Source organism: Balaenoptera physalus (assembly GCF_965194825.1).
Source record: "Balaenoptera physalus genome assembly, chromosome: 13".
Classification (NCBI taxonomy): domain Eukaryota; kingdom Metazoa; phylum Chordata; class Mammalia; order Artiodactyla; family Balaenopteridae; genus Balaenoptera; species Balaenoptera physalus.
In genome coordinates, this window is record NC_138892.1 from 10,054,880 (window position 1) to 10,080,455 (window position 25,576).

Genomic DNA, 25,576 nt, shown 5'->3' on the forward strand with positions numbered 1-25,576 from the left:
AGTCAAGGATCAGGTATTGTATTTTGACGTTCTCTCTTTGGTGTCTTTTAGTCTATGATAGTGCCCTGGCTCCCAGCTTTGTTATTATTATTATGATTATTTTTTATGACATGGACTTTCTTGAAAAGCTCAAGCCACGTTCTGGATTTTTCTGATTATTTCTTCAGGGTATCATTTAACTTGTTCCAATTGATCTCATATTTCCTATAAGATGGACATTGGATCTATACTAGAGGATTGATTAGATTCAGGTTAAGTCTTTTTGCCAAGAATACTTCACAGAGACCTTGTAAATTCATGTTATACCTCATAAGGAGAAACTTAATGTCGGGTTGCCCCACTGCTTGTTTAAGGTGGTCTCTGCCAGAGCTCTCCGTTGTAAGCCTACATTTTTGCCTTTCTAATTAGTCAGTACTGAACGGTGTGATTCTTTGAGACTGTGAATATGCTTTCCCAACAACCTTCATCCAGTGGTTTTAGCGTCCATCCACAGTCTTTGCCTGAATCAGGTGTTACATTTGGGGTTGCAAAATAGTGATTTTCTACGTCTACTATTCCTCCTGCTTTTATTAGCTGGCTTTTTTTTTTTTTTTTTTTGGTAAAAAGGAGCTCACCTTCTTTTTTCACTCTTTGTCTCTCATGTCTTCTCTGCCTGCCCCCATAACTCTTTCATGTGGCCACCGTGAAAGAGAAGCTTGAGAAGTATCTGAGAAAGGAGAAGGAGATTTTCATGACTGGATTAGACCAGAACTGGTCACTTTGTTATCCAAAACAAAACTGGATTCAGTTTGCAGGGGAGAAAGGGGGGAATTGCTGTTGGCTAGACAGCCATCTGTATCTGCCATAGTATGAGAGAAAGAAAAATATGAACTCATAGATAAATACTTTGTTATGCAAAGTGATACAATGAAGTTATTTCTAAAATGTGCTGGGACACAGACAAACAACACATACACACACACCTGTTAAGCACCAGCACAGCAATGCAGTTCAGCCTAAACTTTCATCAAAAGATGATTGGTTAAATAAACTATCAAACATGCATACTCTGCAGACAAAAAAATGATGATGTTGATCTATTTCTATTTTACAAGGAAAGATGGTCACAACATATTAACGGCCCCCAAATCACGTTATAAAATGGTGTGTATAAATAGGCACAGTTGTTTATCCTTATTTTACAGATGTGGAAGCTGAGGTCAAAGGACAGAACCTTAGAGGGCAACTGCATATGTGGGAGAGGATAGAGTATGGGGTAGAGGGAGAAGGAGTGACCAGAAGGAAGGAGGAGAGCTTATATATAAAGGCAGACCAACAGAGAATGAAGCTGAGAGAAGAAGGGGAAGTAGTGATCAGCAGTGTGAGTGCCAGACACAGAAACTTGGGGCTGAGATAGGTTTGGTGCTTTGGTAGAGAGAGCAGTCAGACACTAGAACATGGGACATTAAGGGGAAGGTATGAGTCCCCATGTGGGGGTGGGAGGGGGGAATAACTAGGAGGCAGAGGAGCAAAATTCTGAATCAAAAGGCAAGATTGGATGGTAACAGGGCTATTTAAAAATAAGGTGGAAGACTCAAGCCTATATGAAGAGGGAGAGATTGGAGGTGCAGGTGAGGGAGGAGAAGGTCATGGTGGGTTAAGGGAGAGGGCACAGGAATTGCTGTTTAGGGCTCTTTGCTTCTGCCTCTGTTACTGTAGTTCATTATGCTGTTTGTTCTGTAGTTCATTGTCCCAGCAAACATTTTCAGCACCTTCTATGCACCAGGCATTTTATTTTGTTTACAAAACATTGTTTTGTAATGTCTGTCTCTTCCAATAGTTGTAACAATTCTTGAGGGTGGGACCCATGAATGGCAGAGGCTACAGCCGGAATATAGGCTTTTTCACTTACTAGCTCTATGATATTTGATCTGTCACATAGGTCATTTAGCTTCAGTTTCTTTGCTGATTTAATGAAGATAGTATTTCCTACTTTGTAGGGTCGTATTGATCAAATAAAATAAGGCATGTAAAGCCTTTTCATAACCAAGCCCACAGTAAATGATTGTATAAGTTAGAATTAGGTTTGGCTTCAAGTGACAGAAGAGCACAAAATAGTGGCTAAAACAAGATACAAATCTATTTCTCTCATTTAAAAGGAGTCCAGTAAATATGGCAGTTCACAGTGTAAGGGATCCAAGCTCCTTTTATCTTATTGCTCCATAATCCTCAGCCTCATGTTCCAATATGGCTGCTCAAGCTCCAGCCATCAGGTCCACATTCCAGCCAGTAGGAAGGAAGATGGATTTCCTCCTGGAAGTCACAAATGCACCTTCCATTTTCATTCCATTGGCCAGAACTTAGCCCCATAGCCACACCCAGCTGTGGCATTAACAAGGCAAAAATAGTTTAGGGTTAACATTAAATTCATACAGAATATTCAAGATTAAGCCTACAGAGGGAATTCCCTGGTGGTCCAGTGGTTAGGACTCCGCTTTCACTGCCAAGGGACCGGGTTCAATTCCTGCTTGGGGAACTAAGATCCCTCAAGCCATGTGACGTGGCCAAAACAAAAAACAAAAAAAAAACAGATTAAGCCAACAGAATATTTATTTCAGAAATATATAAGGAAATCCTTTTTTAATAATGACATCCTTATCAGGTGAATTATAGTAAAGATTTTGTAAGTCAGGAGAAACTTTGTAATTATGTGTTAGCAATTACATTGCCAAATACATCCACTTTTTGTTAGATAAGGTATTATCAAGAAACTCAGCATGGCCTCTATTAATAAAGTGATTCTCAAAGTTGTGTCTCTAGAAAAAAATGGTGGCCTTAAAATACATCCGTGTTGTTAGACATCAGGGCAGGGGTACCCTTGGGAAAGTAGGGTATGACTGAGCAGGGGTATGAGGGGGCGTCTAGGGGGCTGACAATGTTCTGTTTCTTGATCTGGGAGCTGGTTACATGGGTGTGCTCAGTACATGAAATCTCCTTGAGGTGCACATTTAGAGTTTGTGCACACTTTGGTATGTATGTCATACTTCAAGAAACTTTTAAAAAATGGTGACCATCTACATCCACCAATTTAAAGGACATACAGAGCTCAGAGGACCTTGTCAAGCACTCCAGGGATGCAATCGGCGAATCCAGAATGGGAAATTCTGTAGGACAAATAACCTGGTTTCTTCAGTACATAAAAGGCAAGGAAAATAAAAGAGGGAGGAGGTGCTGTTATTGTTTAGAAGATACTGGAGAGATATATTAATCAAAACATTGTTTGGATCCTGACTTAAATCAACCGCTTGAGATAATTATCTCAATTATGAAATAACTGGGGAAATTTGAACACTGACTTGGTTTTAGATGATATTAAGAAATTCCTTTTATTGGTATATTCCCTTTTTTAAAGACATTATAATAGTTTTGTAGTTATGTTTTAAGAATCATGTCTTAGGGGCTTCTCTGGTGGCGCAGTGGTTGAGAATCTGCCTGCCAATGCAGGGGACACGGGTTCGAGCCCTGGACTGGGAAGATCCCACATGCCGCGGAGCAACTAGGCCCGTGAGCCACAATTACTGAGCCTGCGCGTCTGGAGCCTGTGCTCCGCAACAAGAGAGGCCGCGATAGTGAGAGGCCCGCGCACCGCGATGAAGAGTGGCCCCCGCTTGCCACAACTAGAGAAAGCCCACGCACAGAAATGAAGACCCAACACAGCCATAAATAAAAATAAGAATAAATAAATAATTTAAAAACAAAAAACAAAACAAAAAAAAACACAGAGCGCCGGACCTCACCCCCAGAATTTCACTTGACCGTACTGGTGCTTCCCTGAGGTGTAGTCCCTGGGCTAGTATCATCAACATCATCTTTGAACTTGTTACAAATGCGAATTATTAGGCCTCACTCCAGAACTTGTGAATCGGAAAGTCTGGCGTGGGGTCCTGCCATCTGTGTTCAGACAGGCCTTCCTAGTGATTCTAAAACATTCTCCAGTTTAAAAAAGAAAAAATAATAATAATAATCATGTCTTAAAGAGATACATAATGAAGTGTTTATGGATGAAATGATGTGGTGTCTGGGATTTGCCTTAAAATAACCCATTTGGGGTGGGAGGCAAAGGAAGTAACAGATGAATCAAGACTGACTTCAGATTGATAACTAATGAAGCAAGATAATGGGTAAATGATGTTAATTATACAATTTTCTTTACTTTTATATATGTTTAAATTTTTGAACACTATCTTTTTTTTTAATGGTGGCCATAACAAGATCAAAAGGTGACAAATGCCCATGTGGAATAGTATTGATACTTGTAGGTGGGCTAGGGCTCTTTTGGGACATCAATTACCACTTGTTCCCCTAATGTAGCATATCAGCTGGGAGCACTGCCATTGACGTTGGATAGACCAAAGCTGTAGAAACAGCTCTGTTTCACCCTCAGTATGATTTAGGTCCATCATTTAGCACATGTGAGGCTTGGATACCTCATCTACAAAACAGGGACACTACTCACAGAGTAGTTGTGGAGGTTAAAGGAGACGTCTAGCTTAGTGCCTGGCTCACAGGAAGTACTCAGCAAATGACGGCTATTAGAGGTAATATGTGTGACCCCCACACCATGAAGAGTGCAGGGGCCAAAACAGCACTGGGTCTTGGAGTTGGAAAGTTTGCCACTGGGGAGGCCTAGAGCGGTCTCCCTTAGAAAAGGCGATCCGGCAGCTGTTTCGCTGGGATCTCTGCTCTAGGTGGAGGGAGAGCCTAGCTGGCACATGCAGATGGAGCTGTACAATGAAGGAGCGGGGTCAGTTGCTGCTGCAGAACTTAGTTTCCTTGTGAGTTCGGAGCCCTGATCCTTAAACTTGCATGGGGGCAAAGCACCCGCAATTCAAAATGCCCTTTGCAGAGTTTTATGAAATGTTTCAACATATGATTCTCTCATACAAGCTAAAGATGCTTCTACTAGTGGAAAATAGGAGCCTAAGACATGTCTAGGCTTCAACAAATCAAGAAATGACAATATAGAAAATATTATCAAGGAATTATGACCAAGTTTTCCTGTTAGAAAATGTCATCATAGCAAGGACAAATGCAGTTCGCTGCTTGTTCTTTGTCTCTCCACTGCAAGCAGAAGCAGGCTCCAAAAGGTTAAGAAAAAGTTGTGGTAGAAGATGCCAAAAATGAGAATTCTGTGTCAACACAATTTTTTCCTTTGACTTGGGGAAAGACCCTCACTGTTGGAATAACCACTGGTTTAGGCCAAGTTCAACACTAGTTTCTTAACACCAGTCTTTCTACATCTATTCTGCAGCAGCAGAGAAGTATATGACAGCATCTTAATTCACTTGAATGTATATTTATTGCTATTTTGGCTGCCTTGAATGTCCATAACCTGCTTCTTCATCGAGTGGAGGTCCACTCACACTTCACAGATCAGCTGGTATATCTTGCAGTTCAGCATTTCCATTGTGTACCCCAAACGTACCTGAACATGCTCCACTGAAAATCTTCTCCTATAATAACAGCAGCAGCGGCAAGCAACATTAATTGGGCACTTCCTATGTACCAGGCACTGTGCTAATCGCTTGACCTATGGTAACTCAATTAATCCTCACCACTACCGTAGGTTCTATTATATTACCATGTTGAGATGAGTACACTGGCAAGGAGAGGTTAAGTAACTTGCCCAAGAACACACAGCAAATGGCAGAGCCCCAAATTGAATTCAGCCTACCCTCGAGCTCATGCTTCAGCTTTCTCTCAGACCGTTGGTTTTCCTCACCTGTCTTCCTAATTTGAGTATGATCTATTGAGTCAGGGCCCACATCTTATTCCTCTGTGTCCCCCAGGGCTATATGACTCCCAGCACATAGCAGGGGCTCAGTGACTGAGTTGCTGCTGTGCAGCCAGCTTTCTGCTTCAGTCAGTTGCTCTTGACAGATGTAATGAATGAATTGGTAAATATTTGCCTCTCTTTTCATGTGAAAATAGAGTGAAACGATAACGCTGACTCTTTAGTCTTTTTCCATGTGTCTTTGTGATTTTCCCCACAGGGAGGTGAAGAGTATTGATCAAAGAGCAAAAGACAAAAAACAGGCGAACCACATGTTCATCCAGCCTTCAACCTTCATTGAGGACTCCCCTGAAAAGAAATCTAGAAGAAGCCGTCAGGGGGAGATTGCGTTTCTTTTGAGGTTTGTTTGAACGAAGACCGTGGGAAAAGTGGAAATGTGAACACTTTAGGAATTATTAATATGTGGAAAAGTACACATAAAAGTCCACTCACTTTTATGTGTTAGTCACTCAACTCTCACTTTATTTTTATTATTATTAATGGTAGTAGTAAGAGCTACCAATGACTTTGTACTTCCTCTATGCCAAGCATTCGTACTTTACGGAGTGTATTATGAGTCAGAGCTCATAGGTTGCAAGTGCCAGGAAACCAGCTCAAACCAGCTTGAGTGGAAGGAAAATCTCGTGGCTTCAGTAACTGGGAAGGCCACATTCAGGCTGGCTGCAGGCACGATGGACCTAAGGGCTCAATGATATTTTCAGATTCTCTCCCTTTCTTTCTTGACCCTCTTTGCCTCTGTGTGCTGGCTTACTTTTCAAGCTGCCCCTGCCCTCAAAGAAAGAAAGAGGGCCAAGAACAGCCCCAACCCTATGTCCTTATAAGTGCATGACCTAACAGGAAGAGAGATACCCTCTCCCAGCCTCCATAAACCAAGCCTCAATAAAAGTCTCTGATGGTGACAGAGGTGACAAAGCCTCTGTACACTGGTGCCGAATTGAATCTCTGAGACAGAATTTTGGGTAAAGTAGAAAATAATAGATTTATTGCTTTGTCAGGCAAAGGAGGACACAGAGGGCTCCTGCCCTCGAAACTGTGTGTCCCAACCAGGGAGGATTTGATGAGGAGTTTTATAGCAATAGTTCAAGGGCAGGGCTGCTGACAAGAAAGATTAGGGTGTGTGCAGGGCCTGCACTCCCTTAATCTCAGCTTGGATCTCCTAATCTTGATGAGCTTCTCTGGTCCCTTTAATCTTGCCTCAGGTGGTTTCTTGGCTGCTCTTCTGCCCTTTGGAACTCAGGGAAGGTCATGGAGGCTAGAGTCTTGCCTACAAGAAACAGGGGACAAAAAGGCTTTTGTGCCCAGGAGCCCCACGGGGTCCTTCTCAGTTTCAATGGCTCTGCTTGGTTCATGGATCCACACATCCTTTCTGAACCAACACTGTGTTCAGGAAGAAGCAGTGCTTGCTATTACTAGCCAGACCTGACCGTCCCTGCGGCCTGAGAGGACAAGGCAAAGTCAGTGACATGGGGTAGAATGGGTGAGATGCCATCAGACAAAAACAACATGCCCAGTTTATTTGTATCTCAACAAAACCCTATTAGATAGCATAACACCCATTTTACTGAATAGAAAACTGAGGCACAGAGAAGCCAAGTAAACATTGACTGAAGACCTACTATGCCAGGCACTAAGGATGCAAAGAAATAAATAAGTTAAAAGTTCTTGCCCTCAAGGGCTCATAGTATAGAAGAAGGAAAAAGATATGTAAATAGATAACATGCAACAAATTGCATAGGTCCTAAGAGAGGACTTCAACAGAGAACAGAGTAAGGAGCAGTCAGTTCTTTATGTTTGCTAGGCAAGGGGGGAGGGGAAGAATGGGCTGGAACTCTAGGCAGGGAGATGTTCAAGCCAATTTGCAGAGCTAAAAGTTACCAGACTGCAATTGGGTCTGGCTGATTAGAGAGTGAGGGAGAGTTGAGACAATGAGGGGCATCAGAGGGTCTCACATGCCACCTTCTGGATTCCACCGTCCTGTAGTGCACAGGCATCCAAGAGTCTACAGAAATTATAATTTTCAATTCTGGAATTTACATCCATTATTCTAAATAACATGCTTACATATGCATTTCTTGATTTCCTTTTAGACGTTATCTGTTGATAAGGTTTTCCAGATTGTTAAAAGCTATTAAAAACCAAGCAGCATCATTTTCCATATTCTCAAATGTATCATATATATTCTATGTATATCGTATTAATATATTCTGTTAGGTAACGTGATCATAACCAGGACAGATGCAGTTAGCTGCTTGTCCTTTTCCTCTCCATTGCAAGCAGATGTAGACTCCTAAGGTTAAGAAAAAGTTGTGGCAGAAGATCCTGAAAGTGAGAATATATTCTGATAATTTCTTCTTCATTTTTTTAATCTTGGAGTTCTCCTTCTCAGGCCCTCATCCTCCTCCAGTCTGGACTGGTGTGCTCAAGGTCTGCTCTCAGTTATCATTTTGGGGCTTTTTTTCACCATTATCCTAGGGCTTCCCTTGGTCAACTTCACTTTGTTGGAGTCTCCCAGGTCACATGTCTTTCTCTTTCTTGTTTACTTACTCATTTTGCTGGAGCACATCTTCTAGTAACTCTCAAGGGAAAGGTACATAGAAAGTTTTTTTAGTCTTTACATGTCCAAAATGACTTTGCTCTTGATTAATATTTGACAAATGTTTTGCTGGGGATAAAATTCTAAGTTCAAAGTCAATATTCCACAGAATTTTGAAAACATTTTTTTTCTACCTTCTAGTTTTGCTGTTGAAAAATTTGATGCCGTTCTGATTACTATGGTCTTGTATGTCACCTCCACTCTCCCCACCCCCAACCCCTGTGGAAGTTTTTAGGATATTTTCTTTCTCCCTATTATTCTGATGTTTCACAATCATGTGCCTTGGTATGACTCTTTTTCTTAATATGTTTCATTGGGATTGGGAAGCCTTCTCAAACTGGAGAGTAGTGTCCTTCAATTCTGAAAATTTTTCTTTTATTATTTCTTTGGTAATTTTCTTCCCTTTATTTTCTTAGCTCTGTTTTTCTGGAGCTGTTATACTCAGTTGTTATACCTCCTGGACTGATTCTCTAATTTTCTTATTTTTATTCTCCTCTTGGCATCTGTATGAATTTCTGTCCTACTTTCGAGAAGAGTCTCTACATTTTATCTTCCAATGACTTCTTTTAATTTTTAAAATTCTACTGTAGTATTAATTTCCTAGAGTGAGGTCTTTCTTATATTTTGGTTGTTCCTTTCTCATAGCATCCTATTCTTTTTCATGCGTGCAATATTTTCATCTATTACTGAGAACATTAATCTTTATTTTTAAAGTTTCTGACCCCCATATTATTTCTGTGGGTTCCTTTTCTTGGGTACCTTTTTAGATTTTTTGATTGTTTTCTTGTTTTGAACTCTCATGTTTGAGGTTTTCCTTAAATTATTGATAATCCTGGGCTGTCTTTTTCTTTTTTAAAAAAATATTTATTAATTTATTTATTTGGCTGTGCTGGGTCTTAGTTGCGGCACGCAGCAATCTTTTTTTTTTTTTAGTTGCGGCATGCGGGATCTTTAATTGTGGCATGAGAACTCTTAGTTTTAGGTTCACTCTTAGTTGCAGCATGTGGGATCTAGTTCCCTGACCAGGGATGGAACCTCGGCCCCCTGCACTGGGAGCGCAGAGTCTTAGCCATTGGACTACCAGGGAAGTCCCCTGGGCTGTCTTAGCTGACAGTGGAAGTTGGTATCAGTGGTCATGGCTTCTCAGTTTGTTGGCTCTCTTTTTTTTCATGATCAGGAAGCAAGCCAGCTTTCTCATTTGAGAAACTCTCAAATATCAGCATCTGTGCTCTTTTCTCAGAAGCCATTCAGTTTCTTAGGAGAAGAATCCTCCAGTCATTTGCCTGTGGGACATATGCCTGGCTAATGGCATTCTGGAAACAGAGGAAAGGAAAGGGGGGTAAAGATCCTGCATTTAGTAGAGCCAACTTCCGCTTAACTATTTTTGTTTTCTACTAATCTACTATGCCCAAGACTGTAGCCTCTTTATTTTAAGTTCCCCAGAAAGCAAAACAAAAGCACAAGAAAAAGTTCCAATTTTCATTTTGACTCTCAGAACAATTCTTTGATGTAATATATAAATTAGGATTTTATTTAGTCATATATAACAGAAAAATTAAAAATAACAATGGCCCAAAGGTTGATTCTCACATATAAAAGAAGTCTGAAGGTAGACGATATAGCCTGATACAGTGTTTCAGGGAGCCAGGCTCCACCATCCTAGCCCTTGGTATCCTTCCTCTGGGACTTTCATGGTCCACCAAGATGGCTGCTGGAGTTCCAGGCAACCTGTCTGTTTTCCAGACCAGAAACTATAAGAAGGAAGGGAAGAAGAGGGCTAACGTCATTCTCAATCTCTGTCTCTCTGTCCCTCCCTCTCTCTTTCTTTAAATATATTTTTAGAGGAGTTTTAGGTTCACAGGAAAATTAAGAGTAAGGTACAGATGTTTCCCATGCACTCTTGCCCCACCACACGCAGAACCACCCCCATTATGGACTTTCCCCACCAGAGTGGTATATTTGTTACAACTGATGAACACACAGTGACACATTATAATCATTCAAAGTCCATAGTTTACATTGGAGTTCACCCTTGGTGTTATACATCCTATGAGTTAAGACAAATGTATGACATGTGTCTACCATTATAGTATCATACAGAGTATTTTCACTGCCCTAAAAATCCTCTGTGCTACTCTTCTTCATCCCTCCCTCCATCAAACCCCTGACAACCACTGATCTGTTTATTGTCTCCATAGTTTTGCCTTTTCCAGAATATCATATAGATGGAATCATACAGAATATAGCCTTTTCAGATTGGCTTCTTTCACTTGGTAATATGCATTTTAGGTTCCTCCATGTCTTTTCATAGCTTGGTAGCCCATTTCTTTTTAGGACTAAATAATATTACATTATCTGGAGGTACCATAGTTTATCTGTTCACCTACTGAAGGATGTCTTGGTTGCTTCCAAATTTTGGCAAGTATGAATAAAGCTGCTATAAATATCCGTGTGCAGGGTTTTGTGTGGATGTAAGTTTTCAGCTCTTTGGGTAGATACTAATGAGTGTGATTGTTGGATCCTTTGGTAAGAGTGTGTTTAGTTTTGTAAGAAACTATCAAACTGTCTTCTAAAGTGGATGTACCATTTTGCATTCCCACCAGCAATGAATGAGAGTTCCTCTTGCTCCACATTTAGTGTTGTCAGTGTTCTGGATCTTGGCCATAATAGGTGTGTAGTGGTATCTCATTGTTGTTTTAATTTGTGTTTCCATGATGACGTGATGTGGAGCATGTTTTCATATGCTTATTTGCAATCTGTATATCTTCCTTGGTGAGGTATCTGTTAAGATCTTTTGGGGGCTTCTCATTGTGGTGGCTTCTCTTGTTGCGGAGCATGGGCTATAGGCGCTCGGGCTTCAGTAGTTGTGGCACGTGGGCTCAGTAGTTGTGGCACATGGGCTCAGTAGTTGTGGCTCTTGGGCTCCAGAGCGCAGCCTGAGCAGTTGTGGCGCACAGGCTTAGTTGCTCCGCGGCATGTGGAATCTTCCCAGACCAGGGATTGAACCCGTGTCCCCTGCATTGGCAGGCGGATTCTTAACCACTGCACTACCAGGGAAGTCCCTTTGGCCCATTTTTAAATCAAGTTGTTTGTTTTCTTACTGTTGAGTTTTAAGACTTATTTGTATATTTTGGAAAACAATCTTTTATCAAGTGTGTCTTTTACAAATATTTCCTTCCAGTTCATGGCTTGTCTTCTCATTCTCTTCACATTATCTTTTGCAGACCAGAAGTTTTTAATTTTAATAAGGTCCAGTTTATCAATTCTTTCTTTCATGCATCAAGCCTTTGGTGTTATATCTAAAAAGTCATCACCAACCCCAAGGTCATTTAGATTTTCTCCTATGTTACCTTCTAGGAGTTTTATAGTTTTTCTTTTTTTTTTCTTTTTTTTTTTTTTGAGTTTTGCTCAAAATGTGTATGCTCCATTTTTGAGTTAATTGTTATGAAAGATGTAAGGTCTCTGTCTAGATTCTTTTTTTTTTTTTTGCACATGGATGTCCAGTTGTTTCAGCACCTTTTGTTGAAAAGACTGTCTTTGCTCCATTGTATTGCCTTTGCCCCTTTGTCAAAGATCAGTTGATTATACTTATATGGGTCTCTTTTTGGGCTCTCTATTCTGTTCCATTGATCTCTTTGTCTATCCTTTCACTGATATCACACTGTTTTGATTACTGTAGCTTTATAGTAATTCTTAAAGTCAGATAGTGTCAGTTCACCAGTGTTGTTTTTCCCCTCCAATATTGTGTTGTCTATGCTAGGTCTTTTACCTATCCATAAAAACTTCACAAATCAGTTTGTCGATATCCACAAAATAACTTGATGGGATTTTGATTAGGACTGCATTGAATCTACAGATCGAGTTGGGAAGAACTGACATCTTAACAATATTGTCTTTCTATCCATGAACATGGAATATCTCTCCACTTATTTAGTTCTCATTGATTTCTTTCATCAGAGCTTTAGTAATTTCCCTCATACAGATCTTATACATATTTTGTTAGATTTATACCTAAGTGTTTCATTTTTGGGGTATTAATGTAAATGGTATTGTATTTTTAATTTCAAATTCCACTTGCTCATTGCTGATATATATCAATAGGAAAGAAATTGACTTTTTAATTTTTATTTTATTTTTATTTTTTGGGGTGCCACACCACACAGCTTTGGGATCTTAGTTGCCCGACCAGGGATTGAACCCAGGCCTTCGACAGTGAAAGCACGGACCGCCAGGGAATTCCCATGACTGACTTTTTTATATTAACTTTGTATCCTGCAAGTATGCCATAATCACTTATTAGTTCCAGAAGTTTTTCATCAATTCTTTTGGATTTTCTACATAGATGATCATGTTGTCTGTGAACAAAGACAGTTTTATTTCTTCCTTCTCAATCTGTATACGTTTTACTGTATTGTATTGTATTATTGCATTAGCTAGAACTTCCAGTACAGTGTTGAAAATCAGTGGTGAGAGGGGCATCCTTGCCTTGTTCCTGATCTTAGTGGGAAAGCTTCAAGTTTCTCACCATTAAGTATGATGTCAGCTGCATATTTTTGTAGATATTCTTTATCAAGTTGCGATAGTTCCCCCTATTCCTAGTTTGCTGGGTTTTTATCATGAATGGGTATTGGATTTTTAAAGTGCTTTTTCTGCATCTATTGATATGATCATGTGATTTTTCTTCTTTAGCCTGTTGATGTGTCAGATTATATTAATTGATTTTTAAATGCTGAACTGGCCTTGCATACCTGGGACAAATTTCACTTGGTCACAGTGTATAATTATTTTTATACATTGTTGGATTGACTGGCTTATATTTTGTTGAGTATGTTTGCATCTATGTTATGAGAGATATTGGTCTATAGTTTTCTTTTCTTGTAACATCTTTGTCTGGTTTTGGTATTAGGGTAATTCTTGACTAGTAGCATGAGTTAAGAAGTATTCCCTCTGCTTCTATCCTCTGAAAGAGATTGTAGATAATTGGTATAATTTCTTCCTTAAATGTTTGGTAGAATTCACCAGTGAATCCATCTGAGCCTGGTACTTTCTGTTTCTGAAGGTTATTAATTTTTTATTCAATTTATTTAATATATATATAGCTCTATTCATATGGTCTATATCTTCTTGTGTGAGTATTGGCATATTGTGTCTTTCAAGGAAATGGTCCAGGAATTCCCTGGTAGTCCAGTGATTAGGACTCAGTGCTTTCAGTGCCGGGGCCCGTGTTCGATCGCTGGACGGGGAACTAAGATCCTGCAAGCCGCACAGTGAGGCTGAAAAAAAAAAGGAACTGGTCCATTTCATGGACCAGTTGTTTATAGTACTGCTTTATTATCTTTTTAATGTTCATGATTCTGATATTAGTAATTTGTGTCCTCTCTCTTGTTTTCTTAGTTAGCCAGGCTAGAGGCTTATCAATTTTATTGATATTTTCAAAGAACCAGATTTTGGTTTTGTTGATTTTCTCTACTGATTTCCTGTTTTCAGTTTTATTGACTTCTGCTCTAATTTTTATTATTTCTTTTCTTTTGCTTACTTTGAATTTAATTTGTTCTTTTTCTGGTTTCCTAAGGTGGAAACTTTAGATGATTGATTTCAGATCTTTCTTCTTTTCTAATATATGCATGTAATGCTATAAATTTCCCTCTAAGCACTGCTTTCAGCACACTCGGCAACCACATTCTCTTTTAAGGAGCATTTCCAGAAGTCCCACAAGTTTTGATAAGTTGTATTCTCATTTTCATTTAGTTCAAAATATTTTTAAATTTCTCTTGAAATTTCTTCTTTGACCCACGTGTTATTTAGTAGTATGTTGTTTAATCTCCAAGTATTTGGGAATTTTTCCAGCTCTATCTCTGTTACTGATTTCTAGTTTGATTCCATTTTGGTCTGAGAGCAGGCATAATGTGATTTCTTTTAAATTTGTTAAGGTATACTTTTTGGCCCAGAATTTGGTCTGTCTTGGGGAATGTTACATGTGAGCTTGTGGAGAATGTGTATTCTGCTGTTTTGGGGTGATGTAGTCTACAGATGTCAATTACATCCATTTGATTGTTGGTATTGTTGAGTTCAACTATGTCATTGCTGACTTTCTGCCTGCTGGATCTGTCCATTTCTGATTAGAGTGGGTGTTGAAGTCTCTCAATATGATAGTGGAGTCATCTATTTGTCCTTGCTATTCAATTAGTTTTTGCCTTATGTAGTTTGATGCTCTTTTGTTAGGATCATACACGTTAAGAATTGTTATGTCTTTTTGGAGAACTGACCCCTTTATCATTATATAATGCCCTTCTTTATCCCTGATAACTTTTCTTGCTTTGGAGTCTGCTCTGTCTGAAATTAGTATAGCTACTCTTGCTTTCTTTTGATCAGTGTTAGCACGGTATATTTTTCTCCATTCATTTACTTTTAATCTATAACCACATTCTCTTTTAAGGAGCACTTCCAAAAGTCCCAAACAACATTTCCACTTATGTCTCATTGCTAGAATGTGACTACATGGCTTCAGCAATTTCTTTCTTTTTAATAAAATATTGTTTAAAAAACATTTAAAATGTTCTTTTATTAAAATAATTATTATTATTTATAATTCTAATATAATTATAAATATTATAATTAATATTTATAATATTAATGAGGTACAATTTCCCATAAGATTTGCCCACTTTAAGGGTACAAAATTCAATGATTTTTAGTAAATTTACAGAGATTTGCAACAATTACTACAATCTAGCTTTAGAACTTTTTTATCACCCCAGAAAGTTCCCTCATGCCCATGTGTAGTCAATTCCTATTACCCTCTCCCTTTTTAATAACCTCCCTGGAAATACCATATAACATTACCAGTTTATTTCAAAGGCCAGATATTAGTCACATGGTGATGTTAGTTTCAAAGGAGCCTGGGAAATGTGTGTCGGGTTTTTTTTTTTAATCTGGCTCCATTGCTAAAGTAAAAGGGGAGAGTGGATGATGGGTTGTTAACTAACCATCTGTATCACAGATAGATGGTGTTATACTCTCCATTTCAGAGATGAAGAAACCAAAGCTTAATGAGTTAAGAAATTTAGCCAAGGAAAACTTTCAGTCTTAAACCTTCTAGTCGAAATTTTCCTTCAAACCAGAAAAAGACCACATTTTTTTTATACTAGGAGTTTAGCTTGAGGCCCACCTGTTTGAACCATGGAATACTATAAGTTCAATGGTCACTCATTAGCAGTCTTTCTGATATCCATATTAGATTCTCAGAAATACAAAAAGCCAACTATTTTAATTCACCAATATCATTGTCATTCCCTCAGACTTGACTATCCTTCAACTACTTCTTTTTTTTAATTGAAGTATAGTTGATTTACAATGTTGTGTTAATTTTTGTTGTACAGCAAAGTGATTCAGTTATACATAAATATACATTCTTTTTTATATTGTTTTCCATTATGGTTTATCTTAGGATATTGAATATAATTCCCTGTGCTATACAGTAGGACCTTGTTGTTTACCCATTTTATATAATAGTTTGCATTTGCTAACCCCAAACTCCCAGTCCATCCCTCCCCTTCCCTTTTGACTACTTCTTAATCTAGCTAACCCCTCACTAACCCTTAAAACCCAGTTCAGGCATCACCTCCAGGAAGTCTTCCCTGACTTGCCTTCTCAGGGTATTGTCCTGTGCTTTCCTGATCACATGCCACAGAACGTAGCCTACTCTAGTTATAGATTTGCTTGTCCATCTCCCTAGATTGAGGCTTGTCCTTAAGGTCAGGAATACTGCCCTAGATGACCTTTTTTTCCCAGGGCCTAGTGCAGGGCCTGGCACCCAACAGGTCCTCAGTCAATACTTAGAAGATGAATGAGGGAGTCGTTGCAGTGTATTCAGCACTCTGCTTCAGTTATTTGCTATTGCCAATGTTACTGACTGATTTGTAAACGTTTTCTTTCAATACCTATCAAGATTCTACTGAAACCTTTGAAGAAATCGCACTGAATTTTTGAGCCGATTTTTGTTGATGTCTTTTTTGTTTCCCCCACAGGAAGGAAAAGGAGGAGAGGGAAAGAGAATGGAAACAGAAGTTGAACTACTCTTCCTTCTCACCATCAAGCCCTGATGAATTCTCTTCCCTGGAGCTAGGAAGCCCCTACAAAATCTCTGATATTTCTGCTACCAGGTAGAACAACAACAGGAGAAAAATAAAATTGTGGCCAAATACTGAGAAATAGAAATAACTGTTCCCAGGATAGGGGAAAGATTCCACTATAGTTTTTCCTAGGCTGAGTGAAAAGCAGGAGTGGGGAGATTTTTGCTTAGGTCACTACTTTTAGTCGTGCTAACAATATTAAATTATAATATAATAATCATGGCTACCATTAGCTAACTGTTCACTCTGTACCAAGCACTAAGGTAAACACGATACAAACATGACCTCATTTTAACCTTCATAACAGTCATATGAGGTAGAGATTATCCAGTGCATTTTATACAGCAACAAGCCCAGATTTGGAGAGGTTTCAAAAGTTCCCTGCAGCAGACCCTGGGTAAATAACAGTAGATAAGACACAGTCCCTATTCTCAAGGGGCTCACAGTCTGATAGAGAGAAGGCAGATATATCAACAAATAAATACCATAAGTTCCAGAAGTGCTATTAGACAAGGGAGACAAAGAATGCAATGGCCTGGGAGCCATGCAGACACATTTTATAGAAGTGGTGTCCCTTGACCTGAGTCTAGAAAAGATAAGGTGCTTGTAAGGCAGGAGGAGGCGGACGAGGCAAGGGGTTGGCATTCTCAGTAGATGGAGCGGTAAAGGCAAAGGCTCAGAGGCAGGAAGTAATGTGGCAGGAGGTCAAGAAAGTATGTGAGGGGCTCCAGGAGAGGTGAGCCTGGAGAAGATTCCTGGACAAATCATGAAGGGATTTTATTTTCTAAGTCGTGGGGAGCCACGAAAGATATTAAGCAGGGAACCACGTGGCCATATTTGGATTTTTAAAGTCCTGATGGCAGATGGTGGTCTCCATGAAGGGAGTATGTATGTACTTTGCGGGATTTGCAAAGTCTCCGGCCAACATTTACCTCTATGTGAAACCCTGACTATACCACTTGATCAGTAGTCCTCAAGCTTTCTTGATCCTGTATCTTTCTTAGTAAAACATTTATGAGAACTCAGCCCCTAATAATATATTAATTATTCAGTAATAATATATATAGTTCTATGCTAATATAATATGTATACTATAATATAAAACATACAGAAAATAGAAATTAAAAAGAATGAGATAAAAATATATAAATAGAAGTTCCAATATCTTCTCCTATAATAGATCCATTGTGGATCCATCTATGGGTGGGGATGACTACTCTGGATAAACCCCAGGTAAAAATTAACCAGGTAAGGGAGTTACCTTTTAGTTTCCCCCACAGGAGAAGATGAAGCAGTAGAAGGAGCTTTGACTCTAAAAAGATCTGGGGTTTTGAATCTTTGCCCTGCCCCCTCTGTGACTTTCAGTTAAGTTACCTAAATTCTCCAGGCCTGTTTCCTTGGCCATAAAAAATGTGGAAGTTTGTTAATATGTAAATGAGCTAACCCATATAAAGCGTCTGGCATAGAACTTGTCAATAATTAATAGGCAATATATTATTGTTTTCATAAGCTTCTTACATTCCTTAATCAAGGAAGCCTTCGAGCCTGCTTGAGAGCACTGGTCTGGCCTAGCCCAGAAAGACTCCCTGGTTTTCTGAGCCCTGGACCAGCTGGGTTCTCATCTCTTAGGGCAGTTCTTACCCTGTGCTTACCCATCATGGGGGCTGAAATGTCGAAGCTCCAGAAAATATACAAGTTCTTATTCATAGGGAAGAGCCTCCAAAGTCTAAAAGTTTCACATTCAGGTGGGGCACAGCCTGTGTCCAAAAATGTCCCCCTAGACACCTCTTTCAGAGATTGTTAAATACTGGTGACCCCAGACTTTTAGGAGCCTGAGGAAGAGCAGACCTGCTCCTCCTGTTAAAAACACTGGAAGGGAAATTGAAGGGAAGCTTTCCCTGGCCCTGTGATAGGCATATTCCATCGGTTATCTTATTGAAGTCTCAGAACAGTCCTGTGAGGTAAATTTTATTTTTCTTGGTTTTTTTTTAAATATTTATTTATATTTGGCTGCGTGGGGTCTTAGTTGCGGCACGCGGGATCTTTCATTGTGGTGCGTGGGCTCTCTAGTTGTGCAGGTGGGCTCCAGAGCGCGTGGGCTCTGTAGTTGTGGCGCACGGGGTCAGTAGTTGCGGCATGTGGGCTTAGTTGCCCCGTGGCATGTGGGATCCTAGTTCCCCGACCAGGGGTGGAACCTGCGTTCCCTGCGTTGGAAGGCAGATTCTTAACCAAAAATAGGAAAGTCCCCCTATTTTTCTTGTTTTTCAAAGGAGGCAACTAAGACTCACTTGAGTTAAGGCCCAGGCTCCCCATGGGTCTCTTTCAAAAATCCATATCTCATCAGGCTACTCCTTTGCTTAAAACCTGCAGTTTCTTCTCATCCCCTAAGGATCCTAGGGATAAAATCCAAACTCTTAGACTCGAGACCTTCATGAGGTGGCCCTGCCCACCTCCCCTCTCTCCTCTGTCTTCACCCACCACTCCCAACCACCTTTCAAGCCACACTGAGCCCCTGCAGCTGCATTAAGAGGCCAAGTTCTTCCAACCTCCAGGCCATGCTTGGCACAAGCTTCTTCCTCTGCAGGAAAATTTCCCCTCCTACCCCTGGCCTCCTTCCCCAGCCAGCTCCTCCTGCTTCTTCAAAGTCAGTGCAAATAATGACTCCTCCAGGAAGCTTTCCCTGACACACACACAGAAGATCAGGGTTCAGCACTTCTCCTCAAAGTTCTCAGACCTTCCATACCATGAAAACTTGCTGAGCCCAAAGCAGTGCAAGGAACTACATTGGAACATTCTGGACTGGGAGGTTTGGGGCAGACCCATTTTTGAGAAAGCATCCAGCAGTTGTTTCACATAGTTTCTGCGCTAGAATAGAGGACGAAGCCAGCTTCAAGTGCACATGCACTGAAGGGTAAAGGATCAGATGCTGACTTACTCGGCATTTTCCTGAGTTCAGAGCCTTGATTCTCCCATCTGTCAAGGACAGGACAACTAGAAGTCATAGTGCTCTTTGCAGAAACCTATAAAAATATTACCAAATTACTTTGGTAATAAAGGACTATTGACTAAGATTATCTTAAAATAACATAACACATAATATGTTAAGAAATCACAACTAACTTTTCTCTTAATTATAACTTTTACTTACTCATTTGTTTTTATCACCTTGAGCACACAACACAGTTGTGTTTGCCAGGTCCTTATTCTCTTCTAAGCATGATACGTGTATTATTTAATTCTCACAGCACTTCTGTGAGATATGGGATGTTGTTATCCTCATTTTACAACTGAGGCAACTGAGGCTTAGAGAGCTTAGTGACTCTTGCTCAGGTGCTCACATTTGGTAAGCAGTGGAGCCAGGATTTGAAACCAGTAGTCAGACTCCAGGGCCTGGGCTACAGCCTAACAAGGCTTAAGAGGTAAAGTTGGGACTTCCCTTGTGGTCCAGTGTGTAAGACTCCGCGCCCCCAGTGCAGGGGGCTGGGGTTTGATCCCTGGTCGGGGCACTAGATCCCACATGCATGCCGCAACTAAGGGTTTGCATGCTGCAACTAATAAGTTTGCATGCCGCAAGTAATAAGTTCGCATGCCACAACTAAGACCCGGCGCAGCCAAAATAAATAAATAATAAATAAATAAATATTTAAAAAGAGGTAAGCTTAATATGAAGAAAGTTTTATCAATTCATTTTTTCCTTTGATTAGAGAAACAGCCACTGATATTGGAGTATAGCAGCATGGTTTGCACCCCATTGGTTTAGGCTATGGAATCTCCAGGTTAAGAGGGGCTTTTAATACTATTGTTTTTGACATCCATTTTAGAATTTAGAATGGAAGAGGAAACAACCAATTCAGTTCATTTTAACAAGTATCCACTGCTCTTTCCTCTTCCTTGAACATACTTTGGCCACTTTTTCATCTGGCTAGATCCTATCTGACCCTTAAAGCCCACTCAGATGTTGTCACTTCCAGGAAATCTCCCCAGACTGCCCTAGTGACTGCCTATTTTGTACTCCACCGAATATGTCCTACTGTAGTCATGGAGTTGTCTGTCTTCCTCTCTGTACTGTAAGTCTCCCAAGGGCCTTTTATCATTAAGCATTGAGTCTCCTTCACCTGTTCCTGTGGCTGGCACATAGTAGGGATTCAGCACATTCTTTTTTTTTTGGCCGTGTCATGCAGATTGCGGGATCTTAGTTCCCCAACCAGGGATCGAACCTGGGCCCCTGGCAGCGAGAGTGCAGAGTCCTAAGCACCGGACCACCGGGGAATTCCCAGGATTCAGCAAATTCTTGATGAGGGAATTAATGATTAGCTAATGTGTGTTTAGCATTCTGCTCCAGTTAATTGCTTATAGAAAAAAATAACTTATTACATTTTAGAACTTTGTCTGTCTATACTCAAAGTTAGGAATAAAGGCTCTTAAAAATCACACTTTTTTAATTTTTGTTTTTATTTTAATTAAAGTAATACATATTCATCCTTTAAGAATCAAATAGAGAGGCAACTCTGGGGCCAGACCACCTGGGTTTTAATCCTAGCTCCATGACCTACTAGCTGTGTAAGCTTGAGCAATCATTTAACTTCTCTGCATCTCAGTTTTTTAATCTGTAGAATGGGGATGATAATATTATGTATAGCATAAGGTTGTTATGAGGATTAAATTGGTTAACATTTGTAAAGAAAGCACTTAGAACAGTGCGTGATGCAAAGTAATATATAAGGCACATTAAATTAACTGATTGAATTAACCAATGCAAAGCAGAATATAAGGCTTATTAAATTAACTAATTAATAGTTCTACAAAGCTTGTTACAAAAAATTGCACTCCTCCGGACCCGCTTTCCCATTCCCCAGCAACACTTTCCACTTTCTTTTTTTTTTTTTTATAAGATATCTTTTTTTTTTTTTTAATTTTTATTTATTTATTTATGGCTGTGTTGGGTCTTCGTTTCTGTGCGAGGGCTTTCTCTAGTTGTGGCAAGCGGGGGCCACTCTTCATCGCGGTGCGCGGACCTCTCACTATCGCGGCCTCTCTTGTTGCGGAGCACAGGCTCCAGACGCGCAGGCTCAGCAATTGTGGCTCATGGGCCCAGCTGCTCCGCGGCCTGTGGGATCTTCCCAGACCAGGGCTCGAACCCGTGTCCCCTGCATTGGCAGGCGGACTCTCAACCACTGCGCCACCAGGGAAGCCCACTTTCCACTTTCTTAACCGATTGTTTTGGTATTTGTTTTCCTCCATATGTCTAAATACCATGGTGCTCTGGCTCCTTTATTTTTTAGTGCTAGGCATTATCTATTGAATTCACACTAGGAAAAGTGAGGACTGGGCTCTCTCTTACTTGCACACACTTCCTCTCTCCCATCCTCCCAATGTGTCTCTGTTGTGATTTTGGTTGGATCATTAATCAGCATTATTATACTATCAACACCACTGCCATGAGCTACAGAGTATACTTTGGTTATTTTTATTTCTTGCAAAACTTTTTGCTATCCCTGGAACTAAGTCTCTTTTTCAATCTGCCTGTTTTCTTTCTTTCTTTTTTTTTTTATGTACTCACCTCAGTTTATCTCCAAATTTTCCCTTGGTTGTATAAGTCTCCCAGTACATTCAGACACTTTACATAATCTATCAATTCCACCTTCATTTCCCAGCCTTCTGATCTGCTTCACTCTAAGTGGTTGATTTCCAGGCTGTTTATATAATCCTGGGGATTCCTTTCTTCATTCTCTTGCTCACAATGGTTTTTTAATCTGTTTCTGTTTGTATCTTTATGGTTCATCCACAGAAAGGTCATCAAGAAGTCAAAACCAATGCAGAAAAAGTAGTCTTCCTTATCCTCTCACCTTCCAGCTCACCTGCATGAATCCTTATCCAAGAATCAGAAGAACTTTTTGGATGAAGCCTGCACATGTTGTTGGATTTAATCTAAAATAGAAACAACAAAACAAACAAATAAAAAATTATACTGCAATACATTTAGTCATTCGCAGTCCATGGGACAAAGAATATTAAAGTCCTCTCCTACCCTGGGCCAAAGTCAGGATTTAAACAGACATAAAGTCACCTCATTCATTCATGCATTTGCTTACTAATTCTTTCATTCACTTGTTTATTAATAACAACACTATAGAGTATATATTAGTATGTATTATATGTATTATATAACAGTAATCATAGGAGACATCATTTATTGAGTACTTACTATGTGCTAAGTGCTCTAAATCCTTTTCAAACATTATCTCAGATTAACCCTCCTGCCCCCTTCTCTCCCCAAGGTGGGTGTTGTTACCTCCATTTCTCCTAGGAGGACACTGGGGCTTAGAGAGGTTGAGGAGGCATTCACTAGGTATCTATCCTATACCATGCTTGCACATACCAGGTCCTGTTGATACAGAGATGAAAAAAGACATAGTCCCTGACCTTAAGGAGCACACAGTCTGGAAGAGGCGGAGGATGTGTAAACCAATAAATGCATTAATGCTGTGCTAGAGGTTTGTGTGGAATCCAAGAAAAACCAAGTCCAGAGAGACTTCACTGAGGCTCAGAGGTACAGGGGCCAGTGTGTAGAAGGACCTGCAGTTTGGCTGAGGGGCTTGGCCTCTATCATTTGGGCCTTTGGGCACAAGGGAGTAACGTGGTCTGTGTTAGAACAGTCTGCCCAACCCAGCCAAGAGGGAAAAAATCAAGCAAATCGCCGTTTGCCTGAACCAGGAAGCAATTAAGTATATTCTTGGGACCTATGATGTCCCCCACAGATAAACATCTTCACTTGAACCTGAGTGTAATTCTAGGGGACCCTCTTGGAGAACATTACCCAGGTAAAGGGATGAAAGAAAGGTAAAAGGGAAGAGCTCAAGCTTTGGCCCCAGAAAATTCAGGGCTTTGAATCCCTGCTCTGCTTCATAGTAGATATATGACCTTAGGCCTAGTAGCTTTTGTGACTTGACTTTTCTGAACTTGTTTTCTTGAATGCAGAAAGGGAATGCCTGCCTAGGAAGGTAGTGCTGTTGTGATAGTTAAATGAGATAATTTATGCAAAGTTCCTGGCTTAGCATATTTCACTTGGTAATTGCTACCAGCTATTGTTATTGTTGTCATTGTTGTTACCATTGCTGTTAAAAGGTATACTCTTCTCCTGAAACTAGGACATGTTGAGCATGTAAACCAGGACATGTCTTTCAGGATACTCCTTTGTACAGCTTGGGTCCAAGACAATCCCTGCTCAGACCCCTTCCAGAAATTACTGAGTACTCATAACCATAGGCCTCTCAGGAAGTTCAAGATGAAAAGATCTGACTCTGCTCTTTGTAAGTATTACAAGGGAAAATCATGGTGAAGAATTCTTTGCCCTTTATAAGTGGGGGGTGGAGAGAGGGTAGAGTGTCAAAGGGAACTAACATTTAAGAAGCATTAACTGTAATGTGGGATAAAGCAAATGAGTAATTGTGTAATACCCCAATTCTGTCATTCCTACTGTGGCTGGGAACCAGTATTCTCAGCATGGAAGTAAGGAAATTCAGATGTTAAACTAGAAGAAATGAAGTTAAAATGCTATAGTCCTGATTTTGAATTGATTATGAATTGAGGATATATTTTATCTTTAAAAACAAACAACTCGTTGCTGAAGAGGGGAGGGGAGGAGAGGATGGAAGGGAATACAAAGAGGTCCAAGAAAACTTTTGGGCATGGTGGTTATGTTCACTATCTTCACTGTGGTGCAGGGTTCACAGGTTCACACACCATATACAGGCTTTAAATATTTAAATATATTCAGTTTCTTGTATGTTATTTATACCTCCTTAAAGCTTTAAAACAACAGCAAACAGACAAACAACAAAAGAAACCTACTAACTCTGTCCATTGAAATGCCCTAGAAATAAAGACTGACCAAGTAGCAATGACCTGGACTGTGGTTTTGAAGTACAGTTTGCACTAAAAGGGATACATGGATCCTTGAAGAAGTGTCTGGTTCCAGATCTAGGGCAGGAAAATCATGAAATGAACATGGAACATCTTGTCATACTAGACAGCAAGGAGGCTACCAAAGATGAGAGTCCTGTCAGAAAGACTCAGTAGCCAAATTAGAGAGAATCCCATTGGCTTAAGATGGGACAATTTAAGCATAATAATAATAATAGCCATGGACTGAAGCACGTCAAACATGTTTTCACTCATACGTTCATATCATTACTTTAAAAAAATTAACTGGTCACCATTGAAGGATACTAGGGAACCAATTCATTATTTTGAAAACTAGCAAATAAAACAAATCAGCGTTTATCATGCCATTCCCATATGAACTGTATTAGCAGGTAAGCAAACAAGAGATGAGGGGAAGTTTCTCTTTTAGAAATATTCCACCTAATTAAAATATCACCATTTTGCAAACCCTAATGAATTAATGGATCTAGGTGGCTGCTTACATCCCCAAAAGATAAAAAGCCATTAAAGGCCTCTTGATGGTAGACCACAATACCACCTATGAAATAGTCTTTACCAAATAATCAAATCTGGGTCTGATCTAGACTCTAGCTGCAACTATCATAATAGGAAATACAAAGGACAGAGAAGCATGTTAACACCAAGGGGATGCAATCAGCAAAATCTAGGCTATGGAAAACTCCAGAGCAAATGACTCCATTTTTTTTTTAAACAAATAAGTTGCAAGGGAAAAAGAGAGGGAAGTCTATAGATTAAGAGACCTAAAAAGCATCAACAAATTGCAACATGCAGACATTTTTTGGACCCCAGTTGATCCAAGCTTTAAAAAATATATGGCATTTATGAGACAATTGGTTTTTTGAATGCTGCCTGGATATTTGATATTAAAAATTATTATTTTGGGGGTGTGATAATGGTGTTACAGTTATGTTTTTAAAAAGAGTCCTTATTTTTTAGAGATACATACTGAAATATTTACAGAAGAAATTATATGACATGTAGAATTTGCTTCAAAATAATATGAAAGGGAGGAAGTGGTTGGAGGTATAAGTGAAACAAGACTGGCCATGTGTT

The 25,576-nt window shown here is 39.8% G+C and overlaps 1 protein-coding gene across 2 annotated transcripts in view; it reads left to right on the top strand.

Moving 5' to 3' along the window:
- Positions 1-25,258, top strand: part of FAM227A (family with sequence similarity 227 member A) — a 100,759-nt gene extending 75,501 nt beyond the window's left edge. For both annotated transcript variants that reach the window (XM_082420043.1, XM_082420044.1), the window contains 3 exons: positions 6,033-6,173; positions 16,454-16,588; positions 22,347-25,258. In XM_082420043.1, coding sequence (XP_082276169.1) covers positions 6,033-6,173; positions 16,454-16,588; positions 22,347-22,386 — 316 coding nt within the window. In that variant the 3' untranslated portion in view covers positions 22,387-25,258. The remainder of the gene's footprint in view (positions 1-6,032; positions 6,174-16,453; positions 16,589-22,346) is intronic.
- Positions 25,259-25,576: the final 318 nt, after the last annotated feature.